Source organism: Anolis carolinensis, chromosome 4, assembly GCF_035594765.1.
Source record: "Anolis carolinensis isolate JA03-04 chromosome 4, rAnoCar3.1.pri, whole genome shotgun sequence".
In the NCBI taxonomy this organism is placed as follows: Eukaryota; Metazoa; Chordata; class Lepidosauria; order Squamata; family Dactyloidae; genus Anolis; species Anolis carolinensis.
The window spans coordinates 1,217,515-1,233,832 of record NC_085844.1 but is presented as its reverse complement, the minus strand read 5'-3'; the positions used below and the strand labels follow the sequence as shown (position 1 = coordinate 1,233,832).

Genomic DNA, 16,318 nt, shown 5'->3' with positions numbered 1-16,318 from the left:
TCACATCAAAACTGTCTTTATTTCTGAAGAAACTGTACATAATCCTTTGCCCTTGTTGAAAGCTTTCATGACCAGAATCCCTGGAGTGTTGTTTGGTTTCCAGGCTGTATGGCCATGTTCTAACAGCATTTTCTCCTGATGTTTCACCTGAAAATGCAGTCGAAACGTCAGAAAATGCTGCTAAAACATGGCCATACAACCCGGAAAACACACAGCAACCAAACCTTTTCCCATGCAGCCAGACCCCAGGCCTTTGGGTTCAGAAGGGTGGCCTGCAGAACAGTATCTTATTTTTGTGCCCATTGGACATCCTCCAGAGGAGTCTTGAGCTGCGGACACTGAGAGAAGGATCTTTCTCACCTTCCCTTCTTTCCCTAGAGAGTCTCTGCAGACCAGTAGTTGCTCTCTGCCGAGACCTTCTGACCGCCGATGCTTTGGAATCACAGGCTTCTCTTTGGCCACCTTCCCGTTGTGTCCCAGAAGCGGCAGGGTCCAACCCAGATGCAGCTCGGGAGCCGGCCCGGCCTCGAAGGCAGCAAGGAGGCAACACCAAGCAAAAGGAGCTACTTCCAGAAGAGGACGTTCCAGAGCAGCAGCCAGCAGGGGTAGACGAAGATGGCCACGAAGGGGAAGACCACGGAGCCGTAGAGGTGGTGGTCCAGCAGCCCCTCGGCAATGGCCTGCAGGAAGCGCTGCCAGCCCTCCAGCAGCGAGATGGGGTACTCGAGGAGCTCCCCGTGGAGGAAGAGGCAGAAGAGCAGCGTGGCCGCCGGAGTCACCAGCACCAGCAGCACCGCATAGAGGTACCTGCGGAGGAAGAGGAGAAGGGAAGCACTCCAGGAGTCGGAATGGGCCCCAAGGGACATCCAGACCAACCCCCTTCTGCCAGGCAGGAGGACACAACCAAAGCCCTCCCAGCAGATGGTAACAACAACAACAACCTGCTTTAATTGAGGTCAAAAATCAGAAACTCCTCCAAGCACAGCAGACAAAAAAATCAGTACAAGAAAACTGCACTACAAACTAGAGCTGACAGCTGGGACAACAAAACATTGTATGGAAAGTTCCTTGACAAAATTGAAGGAAAAGCTGACAAGGAGAAGACCTGGCTCTGGCTCACGAATGGGACCCTGAAGAAGGAGACAGAAGGCCTGATCCTTGCAGCCCAGGAGCAAGACATCAGGACAAAGGCAATTAATAATAATAATAATAATAATAATAAGAGAAGACCTGGCTCTGGCTCACGAATGGGACCCTGAAGAAGGAGACAGAAGGCCTGATCCTTGCAGCCCAGGAGCAAGACATCAGGACAAAGGCAATTAATAATAATAATAATAATAATAATAATAAGAGAAGACCTGGCTCTGGCTCACGAATGGGACCCTGAAGAAGGAAGGAGACAGAAGGCCTGATCCTTGCAGCCCAGGAGCAAGACATCAGGACAAAGGCAATTAATAATAATAATAATAATAATAATAATAATAATAATAATAAGAGAAGACCTGGCTCTGGCTCACGAATGGGACCCTGAAGAAGGAGACAGAAGGCCTGATCCTTGCAGCCCAGGAGCAAGACATCAGGACAAAGGCAATTAATAATAATAATAATAATAATAATAATAATAATAATAATAATAAGAGAAGACCTGGCTCTGGCTCACGAATGGGACCCTGAAGAAGGAGACAGAAGGCCTGATCCTTGCAGCCCAGGAGCAAGACATCAGGACAAAGGCAATTAATAATAATAATAATAATAATAATAATAATAATAATAATAATAAGAGAAGACCTGGCTCTGGCTCACGAATGGGACCCTGAAGAAGGAGACAGAAGGCCTGATCCTTGCAGCCCAGGAGCAAGACATCAGGACAAAGGCCATTAATAATAATAATAATAATAATAATAATAATAATAATAAGAGAAGACCTGGCTCTGGCTCACGAATGGGACCCTGAAGAAGGAGACAGAAGGCCTGATCCTTGCAGCCCAGGAGCAAGACATCAGGACAAAGGCCATTAATAATAATAATAATAATAATAATAATAATAATAACCAAGCACAACCAAGAGCACCTAACCCATTAGCATTATGGAGAATCAAACCCAAACGAAGTCTATACTGGCTCGGTCGTCGCCCAGGATAAAAAGGACCGCGGTGGATGCTGCTGATTCTGGACATCCATCGACAAGTGGGCTACGGAATCATCAAAACCCAAATGGACAGTCACAGAAGCGGCAAAAATATACAATGCCAGAAAACCGCACAATTATGAAATGCTACTACAAATCTGAACCTCAAAGGCGTGGCTACCAAAAAAGGATGCATCAGCTATGGAAACAAGAGTACCCTGACTCACAGATAACAGAACCCCGACTGGCTGACCAACGAAGATTCATAATCAGAAACAAAGTGTTCAGTGAAGTTGAACTCGAAGAAATCCAGAAAATTTGCAAAGTAGATTACCATCAGACCACAGCACAGACAGCAGCAGAGACTCCAGCAACACTTGGAATGGTGGAACAGATTGAACCAGAAGAAAGTGTGGAGTTTTTGCAAGAATTTGAGGAACCAGCACTTGAAACATCTGTTGAACCACCAGGAACCTTGACAGCAAGACAACAAGAGCTCAAGGATAAGATCATGGCTCATGCTGCAGCAAATGCAATAAGACAGCGGCTCCCAACTCTAAAAACAGTGCCCAAGAGACACCTGGCGCCTCTCATGAAAGATGTGAATGCAGCACTCTCCACTGTCCAAATAACATCAATTGAACAAACAAACCAGTATGCCTACAGTGCAGCAGTGATAGTAACAGAAGAGCTTGGGCTCCTACAACCAAGGCAGCCCCAAAGAAAATCGACTGGAAAACCAAAGTGGAAGGTCAGGCTAGAGTTGAAAATCAAGAAACTTAGATCAGATGCAAGTAACCTGAAAAATATGAAAGAGAGGAAACTGAAGAATGACAAAATCAAGCAATACCTGATCCGAAAGTACTGGCTGAACACCAGAAAAATTGAAGAAGCTTTGGAAATCGTGAAAGAACAAATTACAGCAACAGCCAGAAAAATTGAAAGGTATGAAGCCAGAATCATCCAGTACAGACAAAATCAACTGTTTCAATCAGACCAAAGACGGTTCTACCAGAGTCTGAACCAAACAACAGACACAGTAACCATAAAGCCAGAGAAAACTGCAACAACAAAGTTCTGGAAAGAACTTTGGGAAAATAATAAAAACTACAACAAAAACGCTGGGTGGATAAAGGAGTTTGAAGGAAAATTCTCACAGAACAAAATGGAACTGATGGAAATAACAACTGAAATGATCAGCAAACGAGTGCAAAAAGTCAAGAACTGGACATCGCCTGGTAGTGATCAACTTCATGGATTTTGGCTCAAACATCTGATTAGTTTACATGGAAAAATGGCCCAACAATTCAATGAGATGCTGCAGAAAGGAAGTATCAGTGAATGGCTAACAACTGGAAGAACATACCTGATACAAAAGGATCCAGCAAAAGGAGCAGCACCAGGAAACTATAGGCCAATAACGTGTCTGCCCACTATGTTTAAACTACTGACTGGCATCATAGCTGACAGAATTCAAGACTATCTTGAAGAAAAAAACATCTTGCCAGATGAACAGAAAGGCAACAAACGGAAAAGCAGGGGCACAAAAGACCAGTTATTGATTGACAAAATGATTCTGGAGAACTGTAAGAGCCGAAAAGCTAATCTTCACATGACGTGGATTGACTACAAAAAGGCCTTTGACTCACTCCCACACAGCTGGATCATCAAGTGCCTGGACGCCATCGGGATTAGTAAAAACGTTGGCACCTTCATTGAAAACATGATGGAGCACTGGAAAACTGAACTGTTTGTTGGAAATGAAAGCTATGGACTTGTCAACATCAGGAGAGGAATTTTCCAGGGAGATTCATTGTCCCCTCTGCTTTTCATTATTGCCATGATCCCTCTGTCAACAATCTTACAAAAAACAAATCTCGGCTATCAAATATCTAAGAATTCTCACAAAATTTCACATTTGATGTACATGGATGACCTGAAGCTATATGGGAAAACGGAAACTGAAATCCAGTCTCTGACCAACACTGTCCGAATTTTTAGCACTGATATCAACATGGAGTTTGGTTTGGACAAATGTTCGACAGTGGCATTGAAGAAGGGAAAAATCATTGAAAGTGAGGGCATAAATATGCCCAATGGCCAAACAATAAAGTGTCACCAGCCAGAGGCCTATAAATATCTGGGCATACTACAGCTGGACAACATCAAGCATGAACATGTGAAAACTGTGGTCAGCAAAGAATACACACAAAGGGTCAGAAAAATTCTCAAAAGCAAGCTCAATGGAGGCAACACCATCAAGGCCATAAACACCTGGGCCATACCTGTCATAAGATATACTGCTGGCATTATAAATTGGACACAGGTGGAACTGGACAATTTGGACAGAAAAACAAGAAAACTCATGACCATTCATCATTCACTGCACCCTCGCAGTGATGTTGACCGGCTATATCTGCCTAGAAGATCAGGGGGCAGAGGACTCTTGCAAGTAAAACAAGCAGTCAAAGAAGAAGAACATGCCCTGGCAGAATATGTAAAACAAAGTGAAGAACCTGCTTTGATTGAAGTCAAAAATCAGAAACTCCTCAAAACACAGCAGACAAAAAACCAGTACAAGAAAACCGCACTACAAACTAGAGCTGACAGCTGGCACAACAAAACACTGCATGGAAAGTTCCTTGACAAAATTGAAGGAAAAGCTGATAAGGAGAAGACCTGGCTCTGGCTCACGAATGGGACCCTGAAGAAGGAGACAGAAGGCCTGATCCTTGCAGCCCAGGAGCAAGCCATCAGAACAAATGCAATTAAGGCCAAGATTGAAAAATCAGCTGATGACCCAAAATGCAGACTGTGCAAGGAAACCGACGAAACCATTGATCATATCCTCAGCTGCTGTAAGAAAATCGCACAGACAGACTACAAACAGAGGCACAACTATGTGGCCCAAATGATTCATTGGAACTTATGCCTCAAGTACCACCTCCCAGCAGCAAAGAACTGGTGGGATCACAAACCTGCAAAAGTATTGGAAAATGAGCACGCAAAGATACTGTGGGACTTCCGAATCCAGACTGACAAAGTTCTGGAACACAACACACCGGACATCACAGTTGTGGAAAAGAACAAGGTTTGGATCATTGATGTTGCCATCCCAGGTGACAGTCGCATAGATGAAAAACAACAGGAAAAACTCAGCCGCTATCAGGACCTCAAGATTGAACTTCAAAGACTCTGGCAGAAACCAGTACAGGTGGTCCCGGTGGTGATGGGCACACTGGGTGCTGTGCCAAAAGATCTCAGCCGGCATTTGGAAACAATAGACATTGACAAAATCACCATCTGCCAACTGCAAAAGGCCACCCTACTGGGATCTGCACACATCATCAGAAAATACATCACACAGTCCTAGACACTTGGGAAGTGTTCGACTTGTGGTTTTGCGAAACGAAATCCAGCATATCTATCTTGTTTGCTGTGCCATACAACGTCGTTGTGTTGATAATAATAATAATAATAAGAGAAGACCTGGCTCTGGCTCACGAATGGGACCCTGAAGAAGGAGACAGAAGGCCTGATCCTTGCAGCCCAGGAGCAAGACATCAGGACAAAGGCCATTAATAATAATAATAATAATAATAATAATAATAATAATAATAATAATAAGAGAAGACCTGGCTCTGGCTCACGAATGGGACCCTGAAGAAGGAGACAGAAGGCCTGATCCTTGCAGCCCAGGAGCAAGCCTGGGACGTGGCCATACAGTCTAGAAAACTCACAGCAACCCTATAATAATGATGATTAATTATTTATGTCCTGCTTCTCCTCATGGCTCAAGACAGGGCACAGCATGGGATGGTTCATCTTGTGGTGGGTTGTATTTTCAGGAACTCTAGTTATGGTCCATTATAAAAGGGCAATCACAGGGGAGTATTTGCACCCAGAACCAGGACCCTCCCTCTGGGCCAGCGTCCCCCTCCCTGCCCCCCCCCCACGCCTTCCCCATGCGCTTACTTGGGCCCCGTGGGCTGGACGATGGCGGCCACGGGCACCAGGGTGACGGCCAGCAGGAAGCCCAGGGAGAAGTTGACGAGGGCGATGCAGCCCAGCTGCATGGCCAGGTAGAGCAGCGCCACCAGCTTCAGCGTCATCCAGCCGCGGTCCCCTCCGGAGCCCATCAGGACCCTGCAGGGAACACAGGGAGGGGTCAAGTCTGCAGTCCTCAAGGAGAAGCCCATAGACAGAATGAAGCTAAGCGGAGGGGATCCCTTCCTTCACCCTGAATCCTTGCTGTTCTGCTTCCTCTCTCTCCTTTCTTCTCCTATCCTGATTGGCCAGGCTGTGGCGCAGATGGTTAGTAACCAGCTGCAATAAATCACGACTGACCGAGAGGTCATGAGTTCGAAGCCAGCCCCCAACCATTAAATAGCCCGGCTTGCTGTGTTACCTACTCAGCCCAAAAGACAGTTGCATCTGTCAAGTAGGAAATTTAGGTACGCTTTATGCGGGAGGCTAATTTAACTAATGTACAATTTATTTATTTATTTACAGTATTTATATTCCGCCCTTCTTTCTCACCCCGAAGGGGACTCAGGGTGGATCACATGACACATATAAGGCAAACATTCAATGCCTTAACACAGAACAAAGACAGAGACAAACGCAGGCTCTGAGCTGGCCTCGAATAATAATTCGAGGCCGAGCTGGCCTCGGGGAGAAGGGCGGGGTATAAATGCATGTAATAATAAATAAATAAATAATAATAATAATAAAAACTTTATTTATACCCCGCCACCATCTCCCCAACGGGGACTCGAACTCATGACCTCTTGGTCAGAGTGATTTGTTGCAGCTGGCTGCAGCTGGTTGCTCAACAGCCTGCGCCACAACACCATAAAACTGCCAGCAACATGCCCAGAAGGAATGAGGAAGTACAGTCACCAGTGGACGGTGAAGCAACAGCTCCCCCTGTGGCCGGAATTGTGAAGCTGGAAATGTTAAATGCCTCTGTGTCCGTCTATACTGTATGTTGTTTGTCTGATGGCATTCAATGTTTGCCATATATATGTTCATTGTAATCCGCCCTGAGTCCCCTTCGGGGTGAGAAGAAAGGGCGGAATATAAATACTGTAAATACAGTAGAGTCTCACTTATCCAAGCTAAACGGGCCGGCAGAACCTTGGATAAGTGAATATCTTGGATAATAAGGAGGGATTAAGGAAAAGCCTATTAAACATCAAATTAGGTTATGATTTTACAAATTAAGCACCAAAACATCGTGTTATACAACAAATTTGACAGAAAATGTAGTTCAATATGCAGTAATGCTATGTTGTAATTACTGTATTTATGAATTTAGTACCAAAATATCACGATGTATTGAAAACATTGATTACAAAAATGGCTTGGATAATGCAGAAGCTTGGATAAGCGAGGCTTGGATAATTGAGACTTTACTGTAAATAAATAAATCCCACAACCAACAGGAAATACTGGAGGACTTTGGAGGGATTGATAGGACTTGCAGTTCACCTACATCCAGAGTGCACTATGAACCCAAACAATGATGGATCTGGACCAAACTTGGCCTGCGGACCCGATATGCCCACATTTGAAAACTGATGGATTTGGAAGGCAATTGGTCTGGACATTTTGGAGTTGTAGGTACTGGGATGTATAGAGCAAACTTACAGAACCTGCCTTGTTCGTAACTTGGGGACTGCCTGTATGAAAAAGCATGGAGACCAAATATTCCTGCAGAGAAAGCATCATGTGCATGTACACCTCTTGCACCCCTGTTTCCCTGGCTCACCGGTGCGTGTTGTGGGGCAGCGCCAGCCCCCCGACGTAGATGGCGATGGCGGTGAGCACCACGGCCTCCGACTCGGAGACGGGGAAGTGCTGGGTGGCCATCTCCTGCCCCAGGATGGGCACGAAGTAGAGGGCGAGCCCCGTGGCCTGGCAGATCAGCAGCGGGGGCACCAGCGCCAGCAGGCTGGGCTTCGGCTCCTGCGGGAAGGAAAAGGACACGTGTCGTGGAAATACGGTGTCTGGTTTGGATGAAATCTCATGAAAGGAGTATGACCGGGGTCTATATAGAGGCTAAAGATCGCCCCATGTCCCCGTGGGGAGATGGTGGCGGGGTATAAATAAAGTTTTATTATTATTTATTATTATTAAAGATGCCATCTGTAAAAGACTATGAACGTCTAAGGCTCCTTCAGGCAGGGGGGAATCTTTTTATCCCACTGCTGCCACCAATTTGTAAAAGAGGATAGCCTAGAAGACCCAATTAATAACGAATAGATGTCCCAAATAATAAAAGATAACTGCCACCGATTAGTGGAAATGCAGCCACCACTGTGTGGAGAGACACCTTGAGATTATAAAAGTGCTCAACCACCCAATAGCTCAGAGGAAGCCTTTTACTTTATTCGGTGTTAAAATGGTAGTGCCATTATGCTGAGGGAGTCTATAGACAACAGAGGCTTTGATGTAAAAAGAACAATATCAAGTTTATTCAGGCACAAGCCTGATGGTTACAAAAGGTGTTTCACTTAGAGGTATTCTTATTAACAGTTACAATACTAGAATGAGATGAATCAAACTCTCTAAAGTATCACTTCTTTTACTCAAAGTAATCAAAACTTCTTCCTCTGCTCCCCTCAAACTGCTACTTTAATGGATCTCTATGAGTCAAGCTGGGATTGGTTCCCAAAGTCTGAAACCCGGACTGTCCAGTGTCTTCAAACCACAGTCACCCCCGTGATATACCATCACAGATTCTCTGTGCCTTTCCAGGACACAGACCACACCAAATAAGTCACCATTTAAAACCGACTCAAAATGAACAACCGAGTCTCCTTGATCCCACCAACCCGGAATCAATCCTCCCTGTGCCTCATCAGAGCACAGACTGGGGCTTCACTTCTAAAAACCTCTTCTCCTCCCCTCGGCAGATGGCTCCACCCACATCTCCATGGCTACTTCCTCAGAGGAGAGCCAACAAATGGCTGCCGCCGTCTCACACCTACCCAACCAAACCACAAGCACACAGCCAAACACAACAAACATGAATACAAAACTCATACTTCATTACACCATCCTAAGAAATGAGGCCTGGAAAACTACAAAAAGGAAGGGAACTGCTGACACAGATGACTGGAGACAAATGACTGACTGTTGAACTCTGTGGTGGAAAACAGTATGTTCACATTACCAAAGATAATGACTCTTGTAAAGTTGTGAAGGAAGCAAATCATGCTCCTTAAGAAGGAAAGCCTATTATCACTTAAGGAAAAGTCAACATCTGTCCAGGAATGGATAGAGTCAGGATGTTTTAGCTGGGGTAGGGTGTTACAGTATGATGATGACACCCAACTATATTTCTCCATGCCTTCAAAAAGAGCTTCAACTAAAGACAGTGTCTCTCCTCTGAATGAATGCCTACATGGTTTGGGCCCAAGCTACCAACAGTGTTTTGATTGTGCTGTGACCCGCCATTCAAAGTGGCAGGTAAGAAATTATTATTAATAATAATAATAATAATAATATATTCCCCCAGTTGCTGCTCACCTCTGTAGCGACCATACGAGGGCTCTGTTCGCCATCACAGGCCTGGCCATCTGCCTCCGTGTCACACTGGCTCAGCTTCATCCACAGGTCCAGGGCGTTGGGGTGGGAGTCAAGGGAAATCCAAGAAGGGCCTCCATCCAGGGCCAGGCATCCACCAGCCCTCCAGCTGCCTCTCCTCACTCGATGACCCTCTCCGATTCTGAGCGCCTGACCACTGCCCCCCAAAGCCATGGCATTCCGAATGCATCCCTTGCTAAGGGGACACCAGGACCCCCTATGCCCTCCCTTTGCAGCCAAGTGAATTCTGACCAAAGCAGAAAAAAGTGGGACCATGACTTCCCTCAGTTTGGACACGATACTCCTCTTGATACAGCCTAGAATTGCATTGGCCTTTTTAGCTGCCACATCACACTCTTTGCTCTTGTTTATTTATTTATTTATTATTTATTTACGGAGCCCCGGCGGTGAAGTGCATTAAAGCACTGAGCTGGAGACCGAAAGGTCCCAGGTTCAAACCCCGGGAGCGGCGTAAGCGGCCGCTGTCAGCCCCAGCTCCTGCCAACCTAGCAGTTCAAAAACATGCCAATGTGAGTAGATCAATAGGTACCGCTCCGGCAGGAAGGTAACGGCGCCCCATGCAGTCATGCCAGTGGCCACATGACCTTGGAGGTGTCTATGGACAACGCCGGCTCTTTGGTTTAGAAATGGAGATGAGCACCAACTCCCAGAGTGTGAGTAGATCAATAGGTACCGCTCTGGCGGGAAGGTAAGGGCTCCTTCTTTGGAGGCTTTTAAGCAGAGGCTGGATGGCCATCTGTTGGGGGTGCTTTGAATGCGATTTCCTGCTTCTTAGCAGGGGGTTGGACTGGATGGCCCATGTGGTCTTCCAACTCTACTATTCTATGATTCTATGATTCTATGCCTATGGCCACATGACCTTGGAGGTGTCTATGGACAACGCTGGCTCTTGAGCTTACAAATGGAGATGAGCACCAACCCCCAGAGTCAGACATGACTGGACTTAACGTCAGGGGAAACCTTCACCTTTACCTATTTATTTACAACATTTATACCCCGTCCTTCTCACCCGAGGAGACTCAGGGTGGTTTACAAAAAAATGGGCAAAATTTAATGCCCAAAATGCAATCATAAAAACAAAACAATATAAACAGATCCATTAATAACATTGTTAAAACACATTATAAAAACCTTAAAAATGTATATATAATTAATTCCATTCGTCCGAGATCCTCATGTTTGTGGTCCACTAAGACTCCTTGATCCCTTTCACATGGGCGGTTTTCAAGCCCGGTCCCTCCCATCCTGTACCTGTGCATTTCCTTTGTATTGTCAAAGGAGAATACTGTATGTTTTTCCCTAGTGAAATCCATTTTTTAAGTTTTTGCTAATCAGCTCCCTAATCTGGGGAAGTCATTTTGGATCCAGATCCTGTCCTCTGGGGTGTTAGACCTCCCCCCTCCCCATTTGGTGTCATCTGCAAATGTGATCTGCATGCCTACTGTGTCGTCCAAGTCATTGATAAAGACATTGAATAGTACAGCGTTCCCTTCATAGGGCAGGACTCCTTGCAGCTGCAGCCGAGCCTCAAGCCAAAGGCTCCTGCTATACAACTCAAGCAGCAGAACAGTAGCCGACCAACATCGCAGAGATGCTCACAGCTAGCTCCATGGTGGTCCTTGTTGATGGTCTCCAGTCGGGGTATTAGAAGATGAAGAAGACTGTGAAAGGTCTGGAAGCCAAGCCCTGCGAGGAATGGCTTAAGCCAGGGGTCCCCAAACTAAGGCCCGGGGGCCGGATGCGGCCCACCAAGGTCATTTACCTGGCTCCCGCTCTCATTTATAATATAATATTTTATATCAGTTTTAATAATATAATATTATCATTTTATACAATATAATACTAATAATAATACCATATAATAATATTAATTATATGTTATATATTACATTAATATTATATGTAATATATAACATATAATATATTGTTAGTGGTATAGTTCAATATAGTAATATATAATGCTAATATTGTGCTATGCTAATAATATAATATATTGTATGTACATACAGCTGCTCTGAGTCCCCTTTGGGGTGAGAAGGGCGGGATATAAATGTAGTAAATAAATGTAGTAAATGAATAAATAAATAATTTTGGACTTAAGCTCACCCAAAGTCTGAAATGACTTGAAGACAGACAACAACAACAATCCTAATTAACCTGACTATCTCATTGGCCAGAAAAAGGCCCACACTTCCTATTGAAATCCTGATAGGTTATGTTGGTTAAAATTGTTTTGATTTTAAAATATTGTATTGTTCTTTCATTGTTGTTGTTTTGCAATACAAATAAGATATGTGCAGTGTGCATAGGAATTTGTTCGGTTTTTTTTTCCAAATGATAATTCGGCCCCTCAACAGTCTGAAAGATTGTGGACCGGCCCTCTGCTTTAAAAGTTTGGGGACCCCTGGCTTAAGCAGTTGGGTGTGTTAAAGAATGGGAACAAATGTGGAACAAAAAATTAAAATATACATATGCAATGGATTTGAAAGAGAATTGGATAAAAATGTTCCACAGATGGTATTCTACACCGAAACGATTAGCCAAAATGTATAAAACAGTTTCTGATAAGTGCTGGAAATGTAAAGAACAAGTTGGCTCCTTCTATCACATGTGGTGGACTTGCAAAGAAGCAACAAAGTTTTGGATGAAGATTCATAAAGAATCACAAAAGATTTTAAAAAGAACATTTATAAGAAAACCAGAGTATTATCTATTAGGATTTACAGACTTAGACTTACAATTGACGGAACAAGAAGATAAACTTTTTACTTATATTACGACTTCTGCTAGAATTGTTTTCGCTAGAGAATGGAAACAGGAATCAGCCCCAGCAATTGAGGAGAGGGGGGAGAAGATCAGAGAAATAAAGGATATGGACGAATTGACTTTTTTGTTGAAGAAAAATACAGGCAAGATAATGAAAAGAACGAATTGGGACGATCTTCAGGACTATCTGGATAATTTGAGAAAATGAAGATTACGAGAGACAATTTTGCTATTTTTTTTCTCCTTAGCAAGAAAAAATATTATTGAATAATAAGAAAATATTATCCAAGAAGATGGAATGGAAGTCATTTTTTTTTTTTTTGCTTTTTGTTTTTTTGTGTGCGGGTATATTTTTGTAGATTGTAGACTTTTACCTTTCTCTCTTTTCCCTACTTTTCTATACCTTGGTTGTTCTCACTTTTTCGATGTAGTATAAAAAATTTAATAAAAATTCTTTTTTTAAAAAAGCAGTTGGGTGTGTTTATCCTGGAGGAGATGGATCATTGCTACTCACACAGCCTTAAATAGCTGGAGGAAGCCCTTGCAGAAGATGGACCAGGCTTGGTTTTCTGCTGCTGCAGAGACTGGGGCCCAAGTCAATAGATTCACATTAATCTCAAGAAATTAGTTGTAGTTCAGCCTTTGATTGTGCCTGTACCTGATGTTACTGGGGATTCTGGGCTTGCAAGCCAGCAGGAGATTTTAAGTCCTGAAACTGAGCAGTCTCTGTCTGAATATGAAAGTTACATTCCAGGGAAACTGTTCGATAGGGAAGCAAAGTCAGAAGCAGAAATGAGCTCAGAGGAGGAGACTCCAGGTGAACAGTCTAATGAGTGGTTAGATAGGAGGGTTACCTTTAGTCAACACAGGGCTGCTCAACAGGGTTTGTGAAGGTCAAGACGCTTATTAGCGAAAAACCCTTTATCAGTTTCTCAGGGGAGAAGGCATGATTTTCTGTCTATATTAGCAAGACCAAAAGGCTTCTTCGCCAGTCTGGTCAATGTTGGGTTTTGAGGATACGCCTCTTGTCAAGTCAAGCCTGCTAAGGAATTTCTAGTTCCATGTTTCCTGTTGCTCATGTTCCATGCTTCCAAGTGTTACGGATTGTTTCTGAATCTCATGTTCTGGAGTTATGCTGCTTTGTATTCCTGGTTTTTGATGCTACTCTTGTATTTTGAATTCTGTGGACTATTTCTGACATTTTGACTTTTGGTTTTTATACTATTTTTGCTGATCTTATTTTCATATCCATTCTTCAATAAACTGCTTTGCTATTTCACCTTGGACTGGAGTGTGGTGTTAAGCACAGAGGTGCTTCCCAGCCTTGGAGTACAACAAAATTTCACTTAAATATTAGGAAAAGGATCTGTTGCGGAGAAATGGTTTCACTTTCTTTGGTGGCCTTTAAGCAAAGGCTGGGTGAAGGATTACTTTAGCTGTGTCTTCCTGTCTGGTCGAAGTGGGTTGGACTAGATGGCCATTGTGATCTCTTCCAACTTTAAGATCCTGTTAGGTTTTACAATGTATTGAGTCATGCACTGCTAATGGGCTTCTATTGGGAATGCTGATTGATTGTATATGGGGAATCATTTGGGGAATGTGTTTGGGCCTACTCCAGGTGATAGTCAATGATGCAATCCTGAGTTTGGGTTGGGTCAATTAGTTGGTAACCAATCAAGGATTACTATGTGTAAATGTATTGTATATAAGGAACCATGTTCAGTGTATTTTCCCTCCCCTTTTCCTTTTGATGTTGTAAAGTCTATATGCAATTAAACCTGTCTACTAGGACAAGATACTATGTACTGTGGTGAGTCCGTAATATCATCTAGACTAGGGGAAAGACAGTAGTAAAAACTGACAATGGCCGGGCTAGTAACCAGCTACTATAAATCACTACTGGCCGAGAGGTCATGAGTTCGAAGCCCGGGTCGGGTTAAGCCCCCAACCATAAATAGCCCGGCTTGCTGTTGACCTATGCAGCCCCGAAAGACCGTTGCACCTGTCAATTAGGGAAATTTAGGGACGCTTTATGCGGGAGGCTAATTTACAACACCATAAAACTGCCAGCAAAACATGAGGAAAGGAATGAGGAAGTACAGCCACTACTGGACGGTGAAGCAACAGCTCTCCCTGTGGCCGGAATCGTGAAGCTGGAAAAATGTTAAAAATGCCTCTGAGTCTGTCTAATGTATGTGGCTTGTCTGTTGGCATTGAATGTTTGCCATATATGTGATCATTGTAATCCGCCCTGAGTCCCCTTCGGGGTGAGAAAGAAGGGCGGAATAGAAATACTGTAAATAAAGTAAATAAATGTGCTCAAGTGTCTACTGTGGAAGCAGACTGGAAGACTGAAAGTACTGAGCAGGTGTAAGCTACTGGAAGGCGCTGAGACTGTGCAAGTATAAAGTTAAATCTTAACACATCCTGTAACTTTGCTCGGTTTCTGAAAAGTGCATGGAGGGTGGGCTTTTTAAAAGAACGGCAGAGTCACTGCATCTGGCTGTTTAAAGGGAAGGATCCCAAGGGTTCCCAGGACCACCCCTGTCTGCTCTCAACTCCAATACAAAATTGACACAAAGGGAATCACGCCCTATCCCTGTTCTTTCCCATCTACAGCTACCCACACACAAGAGAGGATATCTTGAGGACCAGGATGAGGATGAGGAAGCCAAAGGCCGGCATGTAGACCCCGATGGAGACGAAGCGGGAGAGGGAGGGAAGCAGGTAGAAGAAGTACGACTGGTGGAGGCGCTCCAGCAGGTTGTTCAGCTTCCGGAACATTCCCTCCAGGGTCCTGAAGGGAAGGAGAAACGTTCTAGGGACCCCAAAGCCTCCTTCTGTCCTACCAAAGCTGTTGGAAATAGCAACCTTCCCAAGCCTTTCACTATTATTTACTTATTATTTATTAGCGACATTTATATCCCGCCCTTCTCACCCCGAAGGGGACTCAGGGCGGTTTACAAGTATATGTACATACAATAAATTATATTATACAACTATATTGCAATATTATTAGTAATATTGCATGTAATATAAATATACAATTATAATAGTGAATTATAATTATTATTACATTGTATTACATCATATTATTATTATTACATGTACAGTAGAGTCTCACTTATCCAAGTTAAACTGGCCGGCAGAAGCTTGGATAAGCGAATATCTTGGATTATAAGGACGGATTAAGGAAAAACCTATTAAACATCAAATTAGGTTATGATTTTACAAATTAAGCATCAAAACTTCATGTTATACAACAAATTTGACAGAAAAAGTAGTTCAATACGCAGTAATGTTATGTTGCAATTACTGTATTAACGAGTTTAGCACCAAAATATCATGATATATTGAAAACATTGACTACAAAAATGGCTTGGATAAGCGAGGCTTGGATAAGTGAGACTCTACTGTATATACAATATATTATAATATTAGTATAGTATAATATTATTATATATTATTGTATCATTAAATTGATACAGGAGACATGGTGGAAAGTTGTCTTCCTGGCCCCGCCTTCTTCATTCTGGTCTAGAATAGCAATTAGACCTTGGACTATTTATTTAGACTATTTATTTGTTAATGTATATATTTGCTAACCTGTATTCTACATGTATGTTGATTTGACAGTTTGTACCTCTGGTGTGTGTGTGTATGTGTGTGTGTGTGTGTGTGTGTGGGGGGGGGGGGGTTATAGACATGTGATTGTACTGAGCATGTTCAGACTCAGGACTCTGTGTCTGATTCTATATTCAGTGTCTGATATACACCTCAGTGGAGGTGGATGCATGTTGTTAGGACTTC

General features: G+C 43.5%; 1 protein-coding gene across 1 annotated transcript in view; it reads right to left on the bottom strand.

The window, feature by feature from the left end:
- gpaa1 (glycosylphosphatidylinositol anchor attachment 1) overlaps positions 1-16,318 on the bottom strand; it is a 34,827-nt gene continuing 18,509 nt past the window's right edge. Inside the window, exons 8-12 of the mRNA XM_062979835.1 lie at positions 15,152-15,305; positions 9,665-9,760; positions 7,902-8,098; positions 6,104-6,274; positions 1-807 (exon numbers count right to left, since the gene is read on the bottom strand). Of these exons, the coding sequence (XP_062835905.1) occupies positions 564-807; positions 6,104-6,274; positions 7,902-8,098; positions 9,665-9,760; positions 15,152-15,305 (862 nt within the window). The 3' untranslated portion in view covers positions 1-563. The remainder of the gene's footprint in view (positions 808-6,103; positions 6,275-7,901; positions 8,099-9,664; positions 9,761-15,151; positions 15,306-16,318) is intronic.